This window comes from Entelurus aequoreus, linkage group LG21, assembly GCF_033978785.1.
Source record: "Entelurus aequoreus isolate RoL-2023_Sb linkage group LG21, RoL_Eaeq_v1.1, whole genome shotgun sequence".
NCBI lineage: Eukaryota > Metazoa > Chordata > Actinopteri > Syngnathiformes > Syngnathidae > Entelurus > Entelurus aequoreus.
The window spans coordinates 11,715,908-11,736,085 of NC_084751.1; the positions used below are offsets into that span (position 1 = coordinate 11,715,908).

At 37.0% G+C, this 20,178-nt stretch overlaps 2 protein-coding genes across 2 annotated transcripts in view; both read right to left on the bottom strand.

Moving 5' to 3' along the window:
* On the bottom strand, positions 1 to 5,267 carry sprn2 (shadow of prion protein 2). The gene is made up of 2 exons (XM_062030964.1): positions 4,562 to 5,267; positions 1 to 503 (listed from the first exon to the last, which is right to left on the bottom strand). Exons 1-2 carry the CDS (start codon positions 4,618 to 4,620, stop codon positions 47 to 49), a joined length of 516 nt encoding a protein of 171 aa, XP_061886948.1. The 5' UTR covers positions 4,621 to 5,267; the 3' UTR covers positions 1 to 46.
* Positions 5,268 to 9,782: 4,515 nt separating this feature from the next.
* The window catches only part of LOC133638406 (calsenilin-like), a 34,339-nt gene continuing 23,943 nt past the window's right edge, over positions 9,783 to 20,178 (bottom strand). The window contains exons 6-10 of the mRNA XM_062030963.1: positions 20,086 to 20,156; positions 14,612 to 14,719; positions 14,446 to 14,550; positions 14,318 to 14,380; positions 9,783 to 10,252 (exon numbers count right to left, since the gene is read on the bottom strand). Coding sequence (XP_061886947.1) covers positions 10,205 to 10,252; positions 14,318 to 14,380; positions 14,446 to 14,550; positions 14,612 to 14,719; positions 20,086 to 20,156 — 395 coding nt within the window. The 3' untranslated portion in view covers positions 9,783 to 10,204. The remainder of the gene's footprint in view (positions 10,253 to 14,317; positions 14,381 to 14,445; positions 14,551 to 14,611; positions 14,720 to 20,085; positions 20,157 to 20,178) is intronic.

Genomic DNA, 20,178 nt, shown 5'->3' on the forward strand with positions numbered 1-20,178 from the left:
TGTTGTGCAAAGCTTTATTGAGGGTGCAGTATGACTGCTTGTTGGATCACAGAGAGGCCATCCAGGCGGTGAAGACCAAGGTGACAGTGTGACCTAGCGTCACCCACAGGTTGTTGATGTCCGCCGGGGGGGCCGCCGCCTTCAGAAACGCCCTCCATCTCGACTGGTTGTTGTGCCTCTGGCGGTCCTGGTGGTGGCGCTGCTCAGTGGAGGCCGACTTGGCGCCGCCGTGACCCCCAGATTTGTGCTTGGGCTTTCCCAGGAATCCCAGACCGTAGCCGGTGCCCGTGCCCCCGAGCATGCCGGCGGCGGCGGCGGCCCACTTCAGGCCCTGCTTGGGGAGGCGGCCGCCCTGGGAGGAGGGAGGCGTTTTGCCACTTCCGCCTTTGTGAGCTGCAGCGCCGTGTTTGCTGTGTGTGTGGAGTGCACCTGCACAGCATGTGACAATGAGCGGCAGCAGCACACACAGCCACAGAAGCTTCTGGGGGCTCGTCATCAATGCACTGCCGGACACAATAATCAGTCATGTGGTGTCATCAACCTATTCACACCTTTGCATTAGTCGCACATTTTCACTTGTGCGTGGCTCTCAAACTCAAGGCCCGGGGGCCACATCTGGCCCGCCGCATCATTTTATATGGCCCTGGAAATAATATGTGTCATTAAAGTACTTTATATTGTCTTACTAAATGTATCCGTTTTTTACATTTTGACAGAAAAAATACATGTAGTCAATGCAATCACATATTTTTTAAACATAAATATTATAATGTTTAAAAAACTTGGTTTTTGTTGAACTAGAAATGAATACTTTTTATCTGCTTGACTTATGATTTCAAAGCAAGTTATTCATCAAATTTTATAAATAGATTTTACAGCGACTTTATGGATTCACTGTGGTTTTACAGCATTTTACTGTACATGAAAAAACAGTACTGTAAAAATGCAGTTTTATATTTACAGTAAAAACACACTGTACATTTTACAGTAAAATTATATCAACTGAGCTGCTAGTTTTTTACTGTAAAAAACGGTGGTACTGTTTTTTCCTCTTACAGTAAAATTTGCTAGTATTTTACTGTAAAAATGCAGTTTTATATTTACGGTAAAAACACACTGTACATTTTACAGTAAAATTATTTCAACTGAGCTGCCAGTTTTTTACTGTAAAAAAACAGTGGTACTGTTTTTTCCTCTTACAGTAACATTTGCCAGAATTTTACTGTAAAAATGCAGTGTTATATTTACAGTTAAAAAACCCCACTACATTTTACAGTAAAATTCTATCGACTGAGCTGCCAGGTTTTTTTTTACTGTAAAAACGGTGGTACTGTTTTTTCCTCTTACAGTAACATTTGCCAGAATTTTACCGTAAAAATGCAGTTTTATATTTACAGTAAAAAAAACTATGTACATTTTACAGTAAAATTCTATCAACTGAGCTGCCAATTTTTTACTGTAAAAAACGGTGGTACTGTTTTTTCCTCTTACAGTAAAATTTGGACGAATTTTACTGAAAAAATGCAGTTTTACATTTACAGTAAAAAAAACACTATACATTTTACAGTAAAATTCTATCAACTTAGCTGCCAGTTTTTTACTGTAGAAAAACGGTGGTACTGTTTTTTCCTCTTACAGTAAAAATTGCCAGAATTTTACTGTAAAAAGGCAGTTTTATATTTACCGTAAAAAAACACTGTACATTTTACAGTATTTTCTGTAAAAAACTGTGGTACTGTTTTTTCCTCTTACAGTAAAATTTGGGAAAATTTTACTGTGAAAATGCAGTTTTATATTTACAGTAAAAAAAAAAAAAACGCTGTCAGTTTTACAGTAAAATTCTATTAACTGAGTTGCCAGTTTTTTACTGTAAAAAAAACGGTGGTACTGTTTTTTCCTCTTACATTAAAATCTGCCAGAATGTTACTGTAAAAATGCAGTTTTATATTTACAGTAAAAAAAACTGTACATTTTACAGTAAAATTCTATCAACTGAGCTGCCAGTTTTTTACTGCAAAAAAACGGTGGGACTGTTTTTTTCTCTTACAGTAAAAATTGCCAGAATTTTACTGTAAAAATGCAGTTTTATATTTACCGTAAAAAAACACTGTACATTTTACAGTATTTTCTATAAAAAACGGTGGTACTGTTTTTTCCTCTTACATTAAAATCTGCCAGAATGTTACTGTAAAAATGCAGTTTTATATTTACAGTAAAAAAAACACTGTACATTTTACAGTAAAATTCTATCAACTGAGCGGCCAGTTTTTCACTGTAAAAAAACGGTGGTACTGTTTTTTCCTCTTACAGTAAAAATTGCCAGAATTTTACTGTAAAAATGCAGTTTTATATTTACCGTAAAAAAACACTGTACATTTTACAGTATTTTCTGTAAAAAACTGTGGTACTGTTTTTTCCTCTTACAGTAAAATTTGGGAAAATGTTACTGTGAAAATGCAGTTTTATATTTACAGTAAAAAAAAAAAACGCTGTCAATTTTACAGTACAATTCTATTAACTGAGTTGCCAGTTTTTCACTGTAAAAAAAACGGTGGTACTGTTTTTTCCTCTTACATTAAAATCTACCAGAATGTTACTGTAAAAATGCAGTTTTATATTTACAGTAAAAAAACACTGTACATTTTACAGTAAAATTCTATCAACTGAGCTGCCAGTTTTTTACTGTAAAAAAACGGTGGTACTGTTTTTTCCTCTTACAGTAAAAATTGCCAGAATTTTACTGTAAAAAGGCAGTTTTATATTTACCGTAAAAAAACACTGTACATTTTACAGTATTTTCTGTAAAAAACTGTGGTACTGTTTTTTCCTCTTACAGTAAAATTCAGGAACATTTTACTGTGAAAATGCAGTTTTATATTTACAGTAAAACACACTGTACATTTTACAGTAAAATTATATCAACTGAGCTGCCAGTTTTTTACTGTAAAAAACGGGGGTACTGTTTTTTCCTCTTACAATAAAATTTGCCAGAATTTTACTGTAAAAATGCAGTTGTATATTTACAGTAAAAAAACACTACATTTTACAGTAAAATTCTATCAACTGAGCTGCCAGTTTTTTTACTGTAAAAACAGGGGTACTATTTTTTCCTCTTACAGTAAAATTTGTCACAATTTTACTGTAAAAATGCAGTTTTATATTTACAGTAAAAAAACACTACATTTTACAGTAAAATTATATCAACTGAGCTGCCAGTTTTTTTACTGTAAAAAACGGTGGTACAGTTTTTTCCTCTTACAGTAACATTTGCCAGAATTTTACTGTAAAAATGCAGTTTTATATTTACGGTAAAAAAACACTGTACATTTTACAATAAAATTCTATCAACTGAGCTGCCAGTTTTGTACCGTGAAAAACAGCGGTGCTGTTTTTTCCTTTTACAGTAACATGCTGGAAAAAAAACACCGTCAATTTTACCATAAAATTTTTTGCGACTGACCTGTCAGTTTTTTACTGTAAAATCTACTTTTTTTTTTTTTTACATTGTACATAAAAAAACTAATCAATTAAAACGAGTTTGACACCCCTGCTGTAGTACAATAACAAACAGTGTGTGATTTGACCTTTAAAATATTATATTTGGTGTTATTTTAGTACTGTACAATAATAGTATTGTATATCATTATGTCATTGTCTATTTATAATACATAAAAAAAAAATCAAAGAAAAAAAGTCAATAGCTACAAAAAATGTAAATGAAATATTTTAGTATTACATAAATAATAATATAAACAATGATTATGAACCATATTTGTATTCCTTAGTAAAGTAAAAAAAACAACAACTACATATTAAACAAATAATATATATTACAGAGAAATGTTGTTACCATAATAATAATAATAATACATTTTATTTGGTATAGCGCTTTTCAGAGTACTCAAAGACGCTTTACAGGATAAAAAATTAAAATATAAAACAGTTCAAAGTAATAATATAAAATACAGGAAATATACATTTCTTAATATACTTGCACGTGTAATGTACATTTCAAAAAAGGAAAATATGAATAATATAATACTGTTATAATACACAATATTAGATTGTAAAATTTGGCGACTTTCCCAGAAACTTAAATAGCTCCAAAAAAAAATCAGAAATTTAATGAAAAAAATCTCTATCAGCCACTCTCATTCACTTATTAGGCAGTCGTACAAGTAATGTCATTTTCATAAAAAAGTTTAAAAAATAATTAATATTTATATTACATTATATTATATTAAACAGAAAATTTATGCAATAACAAAAAATTATAAATACGAAATCAAGGGGAAATATTTTACAAATATTTCCGGTATACTATAGTGAACATTGGTAATATGACATTTCAGAGCAACAACAAAAACATACAAATATTCACAAATATTACATTAACAAACTGTACAATTTAGCGTGGCCTTCCCAATCACTTAAGCCATATTGTCCAAATACATGAATGATATATTAAATATTAAATCGTAACATTCCCCATGCACTTACGTGTTAGTTAAAAAAAAAACAGCTAAAAAACTAGCAATAACAAAAAGTGAGGTTTGCTTACCTTTGCGACAACGTAATGCTGAGGAGGCGATCCATTGGCTGCAGGGGGTTGCTTTTCATCCTAATTATTTCTATAGCAACACCAGTTAGGCTCCTCCCCCTCCACCAACATCAACAACACGCTATTGGCCCCAGATGAATAATACAGTACAGCTTCAATGACTTTTGCTGAGCTTTGCCGTGCCATTATTCACCCGAGAGCACAAAAAGTCACACTTAAGTGAATTTATATCACGCAGATGCAGCTTTTCAACTCATATCGGCCACTTTAGAACTCACTCAAACCCCCGAACTCCACATTTCTTTGCTGTTTGATCACATGAGAGCAGATTTTGGTAAAAAAAAAGCAAAAGGCAGGACGTCCAACAAGCGAGATGATTGTGTGCAGACATTTTTGTGCGGTGAAATCCTATCATCGTGACTCCATCATATTCCCTGCGGCCCGGAAAGTGAGGACACTGGCAGACTTGTTGTGATCAACAACAGGACGAGCTGCACTCAGATCCATCACAGACTTCTTGTTGGTAGAGGAATAATGTGGGAAGGAAGAAGACGCCGCAGTGAAGAGAAATGGTCTGAACACATCTCATCAAAAGGCCAAAAGCTGTTCTCGTCAAGCCCAATAAATATTCTTTTCTCACGCTTTCACTTGCAGTTTTGAGCATCACATGCTTCAAATACAAAAAACAGACCCTGTGCACTCGTGAGGCCTTATGATCATTTTTAATGGCACTTTAGTCACTGGAGTCACTGTGTGTGTGCGTGCTTGTATTCCTGCCCTTCTTGAGACAACAACAAGGAAAAGTTGAAATACCAATGATTGTCACACACACACGAGGTGTGGCGAAATTATTCTCTGCATTTGACCCATCACCCTTGATCACCCCCCTGGGAGGTGAGGGGAGCAGTGGGCAGCAGCGGTGGCCGCGCCCGGGAATCATTTTTGGTGATTCAACCCCCAATTCCAACCCTTGATGCTGAGTGCCAAGCAGGGAGGTAATGGGTCCCATTTTTATAGTCTGTGGTATGACTCGGCCGGGGTTTCAACTCACAACCTACCGATCTCAGGGCGGACACTCTAACCCAGGGGTCCCCAAAACCGGATACGGCCCGCCAGCGTCCAAAATCCGGCCCGCGGGTAGTACCAAGTAAAAATAATTTTTTATTTTTTTTTTAAATTAAAAAAAAATATATATATATTTTTTTAATCTGTTCTTTTTCACCTATCCATCAATCCATTTTCCACCGCTTGTTACTGAGGCTCCTAGGCAGATACGGCACGCCAGCGTCCAAAATCCGGCCCGCGGGTAGTACCAAGTAAAAAAAAAAAAAAATTTTTTTAAATTTTTAAAAAAAAAATTATTATTTTTTTAATCTGTTCTTTTTCACCCATCCATCAATCCATTTTCCACCGCTTGTTACTGGGTCTCCTAGGCAGATACGGCACGCCAGCGTCCAAAATCCGGCCCGCGGGTAGTACCAAGTAAAAAAAAAAAAAAAAAAAAAATTTAAAATTTTTTTTTTAAATTATTATTTTTTCAATCTGTTCTTTTTCACCCATCCATCAATCCATTTTCCACCGCTTGTTACTGAGGCTCCTAGGCAGATACGGCACGCCAGCGTCCAAAATCCGGCCCGCGGGTAGTACCAAGTAAAAAAAAAAAAAATTTAAAAAAAAAAAATTGTTTTTTTTTAATTATTATTTTTTTAATCTGTTCTTTTTCACCCATCCATCAATCCATTCTCTACCGCTTGTTACTGAGGCTCCTAGGCAGATACGGCACGCCAGCGTCCAAAATCCGGCCCGCGGGTAGTACCAAGTAAAAAAAATAAAAAATAAATAAATTTAAATTTTTTTTTTTTTAATTATTATTTTTTTAATCTGTTCTTTTTCACCCATCCATCAATCCATTTTCCACCGCTTGTTACTGAGGCTCCTAGGCAGATACGGCACGCCAGCGTCCAAAATCCGGCCCGCGAGTAGTCCTGGCTAAAAATTAAATAAAAATTGTATTTATTTATTTTTGGATTATAATTTTTTTTAATCTGTCCTTTTTCGCCCATTCTACAATCCATTCTCTACCGCTTGTTACTGGGTCTCCTAGGCAGATAAGGCGCGCCAGCATCCAAAATCCGGCCTGCGGGTAATACCAAGTAAAAAAAAATAAAATATATATATATATATATATATATTTTTATTATTGTTTTAATCTGTCCCTTTTCGCCCATCCATCAATCCATTCTCTACCGCTTGTTACTGGGTCTCCTAGGCAGATACGGCACGCCAGCGTCCAAAATCCGGCCCGCGGGTAGTCCCGAACTAAAAAAAAAAAATGGTATGTATACACTACCGTTCAAAAGTTTGGGGTCACCCAAACAATTTTGTGGAATAGCCTTCATTTCTAAGAACAAGAATAGACTGTCGAGTTTCAGATGAAAGTTCTCTTTTTCTGGCCATTTTGAGCGTTTAATTGACCCCACAAATGTGATGCTCCAGAAACTCAATCTGCTCAAAGGAAGGTCAGTTTTGTAGCTTCTGTAACGAGCTAAGCTGTTTTCAGATGTGTGAACATGATTGCACAAGGGTTTTCTAATCATCAATTAGCCTTCTGAGCCAATGAGCAAACACATTGTACCATTAGAACACTGGAGTGATAGTTGCTGGAAATGGGCCTCTATACACCTATGTAGATATTGCACCAAAAACCAGACATTTGCAGCTAGAATAGTCATTTACCACATTAGCAATGTATAGAGTGTATTTCTTTCAAGTTAAGACTAGTTTAAAGTTATCTTCATTGAAAAGTACAGTGCTTTTCCTTCAAAAATAAGGACATTTCAACGTGACCCCAAACTTTTGAACGGTATTGTGTGTATATATATATATATATATATAAATATATATATATATATATATATATATATATATATATATATATATATATATATATATATATATATATATATATATATATATATATAGCGTGGCCCCTAGTAAAACAGGTGGGTGCCATGATTGGGTATAAAAACAGCTCCCCAAAAAATGCTCAGTCATTCACAAGAAAGGATGGGGCGAGGTACACCACTTTGTCCACAACTGCGTGAGGAAATAGTCAAACAGTTTAAGGACAACGTTTCTCAAAGTGCAATTGCAAGAAATTTAGGGATTTCAACATCTACGGTCCATAATATCATCAAAAGGTTCAGAGAATCTGGAGAAATGAATCCACGTAAGCCGCATGGCCGGAAACCAACATTGAATGACCGTGACCTTTGATCCCTCAGACGGCACTGTATCAAAAAGCGACATCAGTGTGTAAAGGATATCACCACATGGGCTCAGGAACACTTCAGAAACCCACTGTCACTAAATACAGTTGGTCGCTACATCTGTAAGTGCAAGTTAAAACTCTCCTATGCAAAGCGAAAGCCATTTATCAACAACACCCAGAAACGCCGCCAGCTTCTCTGGGCCCAAGCTCATCTAAGATGGACTCATGCAAAGTGGAAAAGTGTTCTGTGGTCTGACGAGTCCACATTTCAAATTGTTTTTGGAAATATTCGACATCGTGTCATCCGGACCAAAGGGGAAGCGAACCATCCAGACTGTTATAGACGCAAAGTGTAAAAGCCAGCATGTGTGATGGTATGGGGGTGCATTAGTGCCCAAGACATGGGTAACTTACACATCTGTGAAGGCACCATTAATACAGGTTTTGGAGCAACATATGCTGCCATCTAAGCGCCGTCTTTTTCATGGACGCCCCTGCTTATTTCAGCAAGACAATGCCAAGCCACATTCAGCACGTGTTACAACAGCGTGGCTTCGTAAAAAAAGAGTGCGGGTACTTTCCTGGCCCGCCTGCAGTCCAGACCTGTCCCCCGTTGAAAATGTGTGGCGCATTATGAAGCGTAAAATACGACAGCGGACTGTTGAACGACTGAAGCTCTACATAAAACAAGAATGGGAAAGAATTCCACTTTCAAAGCTTCAACAATTAGTTTCCTCAGTTCCCAATCGTTTATTGAGTGTTGTTAAAAGGAAAGGCCATGTAACACAGTGGTGAACATGCCCTTTCCCAACTACTTTGGCACGTGTTGCAGCCATGAAATTCTAAGTTAACGATTATTTGCATAACAAAAATAAAGTTTATGAGTTTGAACATCAAATATGTTGTCTTTGTATCATATTCAACTGAATATGGCTTGAAAAGGATTTGCAAATCATTGTATACCGTTTATATTTACATCGAACACAATTTCCCAACTCATATGGAAACGGGGTTTGTACATTGCTACTATGGTACATTTTTTAGTCTACCTTATACCTGCATTATCCTTTCCATCCTTATCCTATCCATCCTTTGTAACTGAGCTACTGTGTGGAACAATTTCCCTTGTGGATCAATAAAGTTTGTCCAAGTCTAACTTTAAAGAGGTAGGCATTTTTCGCAGGTCTCAAGAAGGCAATAAATACAAGAATGTGTGTGTGTGTGTGTGTGTGTGTGTGTGTTTGTTTGTGTTCTTGTATTTCTACCATTCTTCAGACATCAACAAGGAAAAATACCTTCAATATAAAAAAACAAATACAATAATATCAATATATATTAAATACTCTAAATGTATTATGTAAATATTACATATATGTTACATTTTATATTGCTACTATGGTACAATTTTAGTCTACGTTATCCTTTCCACCCTTACCCTTTCCATCCTTTGTAACTGAGCTACTGTGTGCAACAATTTCCCTTGTGGATCATTAAAGTTAGTCTAAGTCTAAAGAGGTAAGCATTTTTCTGAGGTCTGTTTGAACCTGACACTTACACACGAACGTCTCCTTTTATGGTCACGATGCGCTCCCCTGGGGCGGTATAGCTCGGTTGGTAGAGCGGCCGTGCCAACAACTTGAGGGTTCCAGGTTCGATCCCCGCTTCCGCCATCCTAGTCACTGCTGTTGTGTCCTTGGGCAAGACACTTTACCCACCTCCTCCCAGTGCCACCCACGCTGGTTTAAATGTAACTTAGATATTGGGTTTCACTATGTAAAGCGCTTTGAGTCACTAGAGAAAAGCGCTATATAAATATAATTCACTTCACTTCCCCTGACTTAGCACACACACAGAGACAGGAGGGAGGATTATTAAAACTGATGGTTTGGCTTCTCCGAGTTAGGTGTGCCTCATTTTCTTGACCTGACCTCCTCCAGGAACTGCAGTCCTGTGTAATGACACTCGCTTGTAATAAAGCAACTTTTGGTTCAGTAAAGCGTCTCCGACGTCTCTTTTGATCCAGCCGCACTGCCGGACGAGGACGACAAGACCGGAAATACACATCACAATCTACTGTCAAAGTATCGGATCTGAGGGCCAAAATGTCGGAGACATCCCTACTCCAAAGCAAGTTTCCTGTCTATTGTATTGTCCCCTGAGAAGATGTACTGTAACGCTCGAAAAATGTGAGGATTTTGTCAAGTATCACATGCTTTTAATACTCTGTGGACTGCCGACTTTGAAGTTTTTGTGCTTTGAAAAGAACAAACGCGAAGAAAACGTGGCCTGGCGACGATTGCTCTGCATAGGTGAGGTTACATTGTGGTCAATGACACCTGGGGTGTTGCAGGAGATCATTTCTCCAGTTGATCCTAGATGACGTTCTCGAAGAGTTGCATGGAAGACATAATGCTTTCGTCCTGTAAAGCCAAAACGTGGCGTAAGAAGTGAAAAGTGGGACCAGGGGCCGTATTTATCAAGCTTCTTAGAATTACTCCTAAGAAGTCTGCTAAGACTTGACTTATGAGTAAATAAATTCTTGGCTGAAAGCTGCACTTAAAAGTTAGTTACCAAGCGTCTTACTCACACTTTCAGCGAAGTGTAGGACTGAATCTTAAGTGTCACACTCAGAGTTGAATTACGACATTACTATGTGCCGTAAACGGAATTTTAGGTGACGTCATTTCTGTGTCCATAGAAATGACCAATCACGGAAGGGAATCCCTTGTCTAAGAATAAAGAAATATCTTACAAATATTTAAGTGGACAATGGGAGTGTATATTTTGACAATAAACTACAAAACAAACAAACAATATTGGCAATGAATCAAAAATAAATGTTTCCTTTTCTTTCCAATTCATTAATTAGGCAACTAATTTGAAACTGGTGTGGGTGGCTCTAGACCAGGGGTCACCAACCTTTTTGAAACCAAGAGCTACTTCTTGGGTAGTGATTAATGCGAAGGGCTACCAGTTTGATACACACTTAAATAAATTGCCAGAAATAGCCAATTTGCTCAATTTACCTTTAACTCTATGTTATTATTAATAATTAATGTAATTTACACTTAATTGAACGGTTTAAAAGAGGAGAAAACATGAAAAAAATGACAATTAAATTTTGAAACATAGTTTATCTTCAATTTCGACTCTTTAAAATTCAAAATTCAACCGAAAAAAAGAAGAGAAAAACTAGCTAACTCGAATCTTTTTGAAAAAATTAAAAAAATAATTTATGGAACATCATTAGTAATTTTTCCTGATTAAGATTAATTTTAGAATTTTCATGACATGTTTTAAATAGGTTAAAATCCAATCTGCACTTTATTAGAATATATAACAAATTGGACCAAGCTATATTTCTAACAAAGACAAATCATTATTTCTTCTAGATTTTCCAGAACAAAAATTTTAAAACAAATTCAAAAGACTTTGAAATAAGATTTAAATTTTATTTTACAGATTTTCTAGATTTGCCAGAATAATTTTTTTGAATTTTAATGATAATAGGTTTGAAGAAATATTTCACAAATATTCTTCGTCGAAAAAACAGAAGCTAAAATGAAGAATTAAATTACAATTGATTTATTATTCTTTACAATAAAAACAATACATTTACTTGAACATTGATTTAAATTGTCAGGAAAGAAGAGGAAGGAATTTAAAAGGTAAAAAGGTATATGTGTTTAAAAATCCTAAAATCATTTTTAAGGTTGGATTTTTTCTCTAAAATTGTCTTTCTGAAAGTTATAAGAAGCAAAGTAAAAAAATTAATGAATTTATTTAAACAAGTGAAGACTAAGTCTCTAAAATATTTTCTTGGATTTTCAAATTCTATTTGAGTTTTGTCTCTCTTAGAATTAAAAATGTCGGGCAAAGTGAGACCAGCTTGCTAGTAAATAAATAAAATTAAAAAAATAGACGCAGCTCACTGGTAAGTGCTGCTATTTGAGCTATTTTTAGAACAGGCCGGCGGGCTACTCATCTGGTCCTTACGGGCTACTGCTCTATATATACTAGCCCACTGCAGCCACATGCCTGCATGATGTTGCTGATGAGATGACGCCCCTTATTAAATCTGTGACAAAAATAATACCCGCTCTGTCTAAACCAGGGGTGTCCAAAGTGCGGCCCGGGGGCCATTTGCGGCCCGCAGGTCATTTTTAACGGCCCCACGGCACATTTTAAAAATACGATTGAAAAAAATAAAAAACATTAAAAGTGGTATTTAAAGAGCAAACAGGTGAAATGTAACAAGACAATGTAGCAATGTTTACTCTAATCACACAAGGCTGCTATGTAGGCTGTTTCTTTCTTTAAAAAATAATAATGAATCAAAATCAATGTCATTATGAATTATTGACCTATTCAAGGCTCCAATTTTTTGGGGAAAATGTTGCATATTTTGTGTTTGCCATGTAAAAAAAACTAGCTGTTTTTTTTAAAGAAGGGCCTAAAACGAACAAACAAAAAACATAAACAACAATAAAACTTATAATTGACAGATAGATCTGAAGTTGATCTCGAGATTATTGTGTTAAAAGTAAACAGTAAAAAAAAAAAAAAATTATAATTTATTTTTTAACACTTTAATGCAGACCTGGGCAAATGAAGGCCCGGGGGCCACATGCGACCCGTTATGCTTTTCAGTCTGGCCCGCCGGACATTCCCAAATAATTTTTTTAGATCTTTAAGATGGAAAGTGTAGCTGCCATTATGATGTGCAGTGATGTTTTCTAATGACCGTAAGTCTTCAACTATACAAAGTAGGGATGTCCGATAATAATGGCTTTTTGCTGATATCCGATATTCCGATATTGTCCAAATCTTAATTACAGATACCGATATCAACTGATACCGATATATACAGTCGTGGAATTAACACATTATTATGCCTAATTTGGACAACCAGGTATGGTGAAGATAAGGTCCTTTTTAAAAAAAAATTATAAAATAAGATAAATAAATTAAAAACATTTTCTTGAATAAAAAAGAACGTAAAACAATACAAAAACAGTTACATAAAAACTAGTAATTAATGAAAATGAGTAAAATTAACTGTTAAAGGTTAGTACTATTAGTGGAGCAGCAGCACGCACAATCATGTGTGCTTACGGACTGTAGCCCTTGCAGACTGTATTGATATATATTGATATATAATGTAGGAACCAGAATATTGATAACAGAAAGAAACAACACTTTTGTGTGAATGAGTGTAAATGGGGGAGGGAGGTTTTTTGGGTTGGTGCACTAATTGTAAGTGCATCTTGTGTTTTTTATGTGGATTTAATTAAAAAAAAACAAAAAAAAAACGATACCGATAATAAAAAAAACGATACAGATAATTTCAGATATTACATTTTAAAGCATTCATCGGCCGATAATATCGGCAGGCCGATATTATCGGACATCTCTAATACAAAGTATTTCAATGGTTGGAATCTGCGCTTATGGATGATATACCAGTTACTATGGTAATCTAATTAGTTACTATGGTCACCCTTCGCGTTCATATTTCATTGTTTGTTGCATTTTTGTTGCGTTTCACTTGATTGTAAAATATGTCGATCAAAAGGGAGTGTGACATTTATATTTTGTCAATATTCAATGTTTTATCGTTCATAGAAAAATGTAAAATTCCAGTACGTTTTTTAAGGCGGTCTGTCATAACGTTTTTAGCATTCAATCAGACATTATTGTGAAGTTTTGTATTAGTGTCCCTAAAATAGATATACCGGTCCCCAGACACATTTTTTTCTCTAAATGTGGCCCCCGAGTCAAAATAGTTGCCCAGGCCTGCTTTAATGAGTAGGACCCTTTTCGATCCCTGACAATTTTAGTGTGATTTGTTTTTAAGTGTCATTGCTCAAAAAATAATAATGAATTAAAATCAATGGTGTTATAAGTTATCGACATTTTTAAGGCTCCAATTATTATATAATCTCAAATATCCAACTTAAAAATTTTATTGGGTGAAAATATTGCATATTTTGTGTTTTTTCACTAAAAAAGAGCATACAATTTAAATCTTTAAAAATGTTATATTGACAGATAGACCTAATGTTGATCTAGAGATTTAAAAACTTGAATAATAACACAAATAATAATACTGAATAATGACACATTTTAAAATATTTTTTGGACCAAACCCTTTGGGGTCCCCGGGATCAAGCCTGAGTGGAAGCCTAAATGTATATTTTTTATACATATATTGTATTGGTTTTTAAAATAAAAAATATGAAAATGGCCCCTGCTAGCTTCGATTTTTCAATGTGCGGCCCTCAGTGGAAAAAAGTTTGGACACCCCTGGTCTAAACGATACCGTTTGATCAGCTGCTCGTCATCAAACAAAGCCAGGACAGTTGATAAATAGCTTTTATTCTTATATTTGAGAGTAGGACTAGATTTCGCAAATTCTCAGGACTTAAGTGTCAAATGGCACTCTAAGACGCTTGATAAATACGGCCCCAGAACTGCAGGTTTACCTTTTGGCAGGTTTCTATGAACTCCTCAACGGTCACGACTCCATCTCGGTTGCGATCCATTTTCTAGACACACAGTGGTTGGCGGCGGTTTTTTCACGCATTGTTTGGATTATTTCCGCCGTCATTACCTGGAAGAATTTCTCCACGTGTTCATAAGGGGAGTCTTCTCGTACGCTGGGTAAGGTGTACCTGCCCATCATGTCGTAAATGGACGTCATTATGGCCATCATTTCCTGCGCGCAAACACAAAAGTCAAGGGAAAGCGTCGGAAATGAGTCCAAAAAACCACCCCACCTCTTTGGTGACGTAGCCGTCCTTGTTGATGTCGTAGAGGTTGAACGCCCAGCGTAGTTTCTCTGTGACGGAGCCTCGAAGCAGCACGGACAAGCCCAGCACAAAGTCCTGTGGACGACGTCACAGTCTATTGAAGTTGTAAACAAACCCATGGTTTGGAGTGCCTCATTTTCTTGACCTGACCTCCTCCAGGAACTGCAGTCCTGTATAATGACACTCGCTTGTAATAAAGCAACTTTTGGTTCAGTAAAGCGTCTCCGACGTCGCTCTAAAAAAATAAATACATTTGCTGAGGGCCTCAAAGTAGCCAGAGGCGACTCTGCGTGGAGTCACGGCGAAATAAATACACGGTCCCTGGCGGAGAGTGGATCGCTCAGTGGACTGGTGGCGCCTTCCTGTATAAAATGTTGTTTTTAGGGATGTCCGATAATGGCTTTTTGCCGATATCCGATATTCCGATATTGTCCAACTCTTTAATTACCGATACCGATATCAACCGATACTGATATCAACCGATATATGCAGTCGTGGAATTAACACATTATTATGCCTAATTTGGACAACCAGGTATGGTGAAGATAAGGTACTTTTTAAAAAAATTAGTAAAATAAGATAAATAAATTAAAAACATTTTCTTGAATAAAAAAGAAAGTACAACGATATAAAAACAGTTAAATAGAAACTAGTAATGAATGAAAATGAGTAAAATTAACTGTTAATGGTTAGTACTATTAGTGGAGCAGCAGCACGCACAATCATGTGTGCTTACGGACTGTATCCCTTGCAGACTGTATTGATATATAATGTAGGAACCAGAATATTAATAACAGAAAGAAACAACCTTTTTGTGTGAATGAGTGTAAATGGGGGAGGGAGTTTTTTTGGGTTGGTGCACTAATTGTAAGTGTATCTTGTGTTTTTTATGTTGATTTAATAAAAAAAAACAAAAAACAAAAAAAAACAACAAAAAAACGATACCGATAATAAAAAACCGATACCGATAATTTCCGATATTACATTTTAACGCATTTATCGGCCGATAATATCGGCAGGCCGATATTATCGGACATCTCTAGTTGTTTTTCCATTTTTCTTACACACAATTTTACTAACCGTGTGTCTTTTTTCCCCAAAAGGATTTACACACTTTTCCAAACACAACATTACATTTTCTAAATTCCTAGATTATTTGCAAAATGCCACACTTTGGTCAAAACATACGCCCATTCATCAAAATAAAGCATGCATTTGTAAAAATTAGAGATGTCCGATAATGGCTTTTTTGCCGATATCCAATATTCCGATATAATCCAACTCTTAATTACCGATTCCGATATCAACCGATACCGATATATACAGTCGTGCAATTAACACATTATTATGCCTTATTTTGTGGTGATGCCCCGCTGGATGCATTAAACAATGTAACAAGGTTTTCCAAAAAATAAATCAACTCAAGTTATGGAAAAAAATGCCATATTTATTATTGAAGTCACAAAGTGCATTATTTTTTTTTAACATGCCTCAAAACAGCAGCTTGGAATTTGGGACATGCTCTCCCTGAGAGAGCATGAGGAGGTTGAGGTGGGCGGGGTTGGGGGGGGTGGTAGGGGGTCGAGGGGGGGGGGAAATTGTAGCGTTCCGGAAGAATTACTGCTGCAAGGGGTTCTGGGTATTTGTTCTGTTGTGTTTATGTTGTGTTACGGTGCGGATGTTCTCCCGAAATGTGTTCGGCATTCTTGTTTGGTGTGGGTTCACAGTGTGGCGCATATTTGTAACAGTGTTAAAGTTATTTATACGGACACCCTCAGTGTGACCTGTATGGCTGTTGACCAAGTATGCTTTGCATTCACTTGTGTGTGTGAAAAGCCGTAGATATTATGTGACTGGGCCGGCACGCAAAGGCAGTGCCTTTAAGGTTTATTGGCGCTCTGTCCTTCTCCCTACGTCCGTGTACACAGCGGCGTTTTAGTCATAAAGTTTACTTTTTGAAACCGATACCGATAATTTCCGATATCACATTTTAAAGCATTTATCGGCCGATAATATCGGCAGTCTGATATTATCGGACATCTCTAGTAAAAATGCAGTTTTATCGTCATCTCACTCACACAGACTTCAAATGATAAGACACTATTGGAGTGAGTTATCCAGAACAGTGATAAATACATAACACATTTTAAAAAAAAAACAATTTTACTATAAGAAATCACATGTTTGGGGCATTTTGCCCGACCTTTTTAGCATATGTGATTAGGGTTGCAAAATTCCGGGAATATTCAAAGTGGAGTCTTGGTTGCTTTGTTGGGTCTGCTCCTGTCTCTGGCCATTCAGCAGACGATGGCGTGGAGGCCACTACAGTTTATATGTTTCTTTTACTTTGTATCCATAGCTGTATGTAGAAGTGGCTGGTTGCATCAGCTCTGCTCTTTTAATGTCTTTAATGTCCTTTGATGTTAACCTCTTACACACATGTAAGAGGGATGTGTGCTATGGCTATGAGTTGTTTTTTTCCCTTGGCCTCAGTCTGGACCCCCTCTCCAGGGGCCCAGGCTTAGACCGATTTTTTTCTCTCTCTCCCGTCCCCCCACCCCCCATTGTTTACCTGTATCTCACCTTTTTTGTAAGAAGCGCCGGAAGTTGGCAGACCCGTCAGCGATCCTGTTCTGTCTCCCTGTAATGTTTGATCCTGTTCTGTCTCCCTGTAATGTTTGTCTGATCTTGAATGGGATTGTGCTGAAAATTCTAATTTAATTTTAATTTTTTTAATAAAGTATTTCTGATTCTGATTCTGAAAGTTGGAAACTTTCCATAGGAACTAAAAAGTTAAAGTTAAAGTACCAGTACACACACACACGAGGTGTGGCGAAATTATGATCTGCATTTGACCCATCACCCTTGATCACCCCCTGGGAGGTGAGGGGAGCTTAACGGGAATATATGGGAATTAACGGGAATTCATGGGAAATTAATGGGAATAAACATTTTGCAGCATGATTATTCGCTAAAACAACCTGATTTAATGCAAATTCAGTTGAATTTCAACCCTGCACGGTGCATTCCTCCATCACATGTGCAGTGCATTCTTCCATCAGATAATTCCCAGCAGTGTAGGTAACTCACTTTGCATTGTGTATATACTGTATCTGCGGCTTATAGTCCGGCACGGCTAATATATGGAAAAATATGATTTTCTTCTGAAATTTAGCGGGTGTGGCTCATATCCCGGTGAGCTCTATTGTCCCGAAAATACGGTAGACAATAAATAAATAGTCAATACAACACACATCAGACAACATGGAGTTTAGAATGGATAAAAACTAAGCTGACAAATTAAAACATTTTTTTTTACATTAATTACATTTTGGAATTTGGATTAATCATGATTAATCACAGGTGATTACGTGCTTGCATAATTAACGTTTGCTTAGGAAAATACCCCAATATTTGAACACTATTTGTGTCATTTACCACACATTTGTTTCTCTCTTTTTAAAGGCCTACTGAAATGAGATTTTCTTATTCAAACGGGGATAGCAGGTCCATTCTATGTGTCATACTTGATCATTTTGCGATATTGCCATATTTTTGCTGAAAGGATTTAGTAGAGAACATCGACGATAATGTTCGCAACTTTTGGTCGCTGATAAAAAAAAGCCTTGCCTGTACCGGAAGTAGCGTGACGTCACAGGTTGTGGAGCTCCTCACATCTGCACATTGTTTACAATCATGGCCACCAGCAGCGAGAGCGATTCGGACCGAGAAAGCGACGATTACCCCATTAATTTGAGCGAGGATGAAAGATTTGTGGATGAGGAAAGTGAGAGTGAAGGATTAGAGGGCAGTGGAAGCGATTCAGATAGGGAAGATGCTGTGAGAGGCGGGTGGGACCTGATATTCAGCTGGGAATGACTAAAAGACATATATATATACTCTATTAGCCACAACACAACCAGACTTATATTTAATATGCCACAAATTAATCCCGCATAACAAACACCTCCCCCCTCCCGTCCATATAACCCGCCAATACAAATCAAACACCCGCACAACACACTCAATCCCACAGCCCAAAGTACCGTCCACCTCCGCAAAGTTCATACAGCACATATATTTCCCCAAAGTTACGTACGTGACATGCACATAGCGGCACGCACGTACGGGCAAGCGATCAAATGTTTGGAAGCCGCAGCTGCGTACTCACGGTAGCGCGTATCCAACTCAAAGTCCTCCTGGTAAGAGTCTCTGTTGTCCCAGTTCTCCACAAGCATGCGTATCCAACTCAAAGTCCTCCTGGTAAGAGTCTCTGTTGTCCCAGTTCTCCACAGGCCAATGGCAAAGCTTGACTGTCATATTTCGGGAATGTAAACAATGAAACACCGGCTACGTGTTTGTGTTGCTGCAGCCGGCCGCTAATACACCGCTTCCCACCTACAGCTTTCTTCTTTGCTGTCTTCATTGTTCATTGAACAAATTGCAAAAGATTCACCAACACAGATGTCCAGAATACTGTGGAATTTTGCGATGAAAACAGACGACTTAATAGCTGGCCACGATGCTGTCCCAAAATGTCCTCTACAATCCGTGACGTCACGCGCAGGTGTCATCATACCGAGACGTTTTCAGCAGGATATTTCGCGGGAAATTTAAAATTGCACTTTACTAATCTAACCCGGCCGTATTGGCATGTGTTGCAATGTTAAGATTTCATCATTGATATATAAACTATCAGACTGCATGGTCGCTAATAGTGGGTTTCAGTAGGCCTTTAAAGCATAATCTACATATTTTAGCCCTAAATTAAGCATTTTCAAGCTTTAGAATAGTTTAACCTCTAAAAGCTTAGTGGCCACATGCGTGGACAGCAGCTTTTAGCTCGTATTTCCAAAATTGTGTACACTAATGAATTGGGGTCTTATGGCCGCTTATGTGGACACTTATACTGCCATCTGGTGGTGTCAGAAGAGTATAACATACAGTGGAATTTTGAAAAAAAAAAAAGTGTAAAAATAAGAATTAGCATGTCACTAAACATGAAGTACACGTTTGTGTACTTATGGACTAAGTACATCGTATCAAAAGATGATTCTTAGTTTTTATTCTAATTAGGGTCCAATAAGCCCAAATAGCAAAGAGAAATAAAAAAAAAAGCATGTAAACAAACAGCTTGAGCCTTAAGAGGTTAAGGAACTAAAAATATCAATACTACAGTTGTATTGGGCTCTAGATGAGACCAAACCAATCAGAGTGTGCCGTTCAGTATCATGGCCACTGATTGGCCCAGCCTCAGACAACAATACTATATTGGATAAAAAAAAAAGAGTGGTGACTAAGGGGTGTTATTCCATGATGTTAAAATGGTATTTAGAAGGTTTTTATACGCTAACAATGAAATCTTACTTCGTGGAAATTCATTAAAATCCAATTAAAAGCGATACTGCCGAATAATAAGAAGGAGTAGCGGTGGACTGGACCTCGAATCTGATGGAGCCGCTTCCGTCCATGTCGAAGGCGTTGAACAGGAAATGTGCGTACATGGTGGCGTCTGAGAAGGAGAAAGGCAGGAT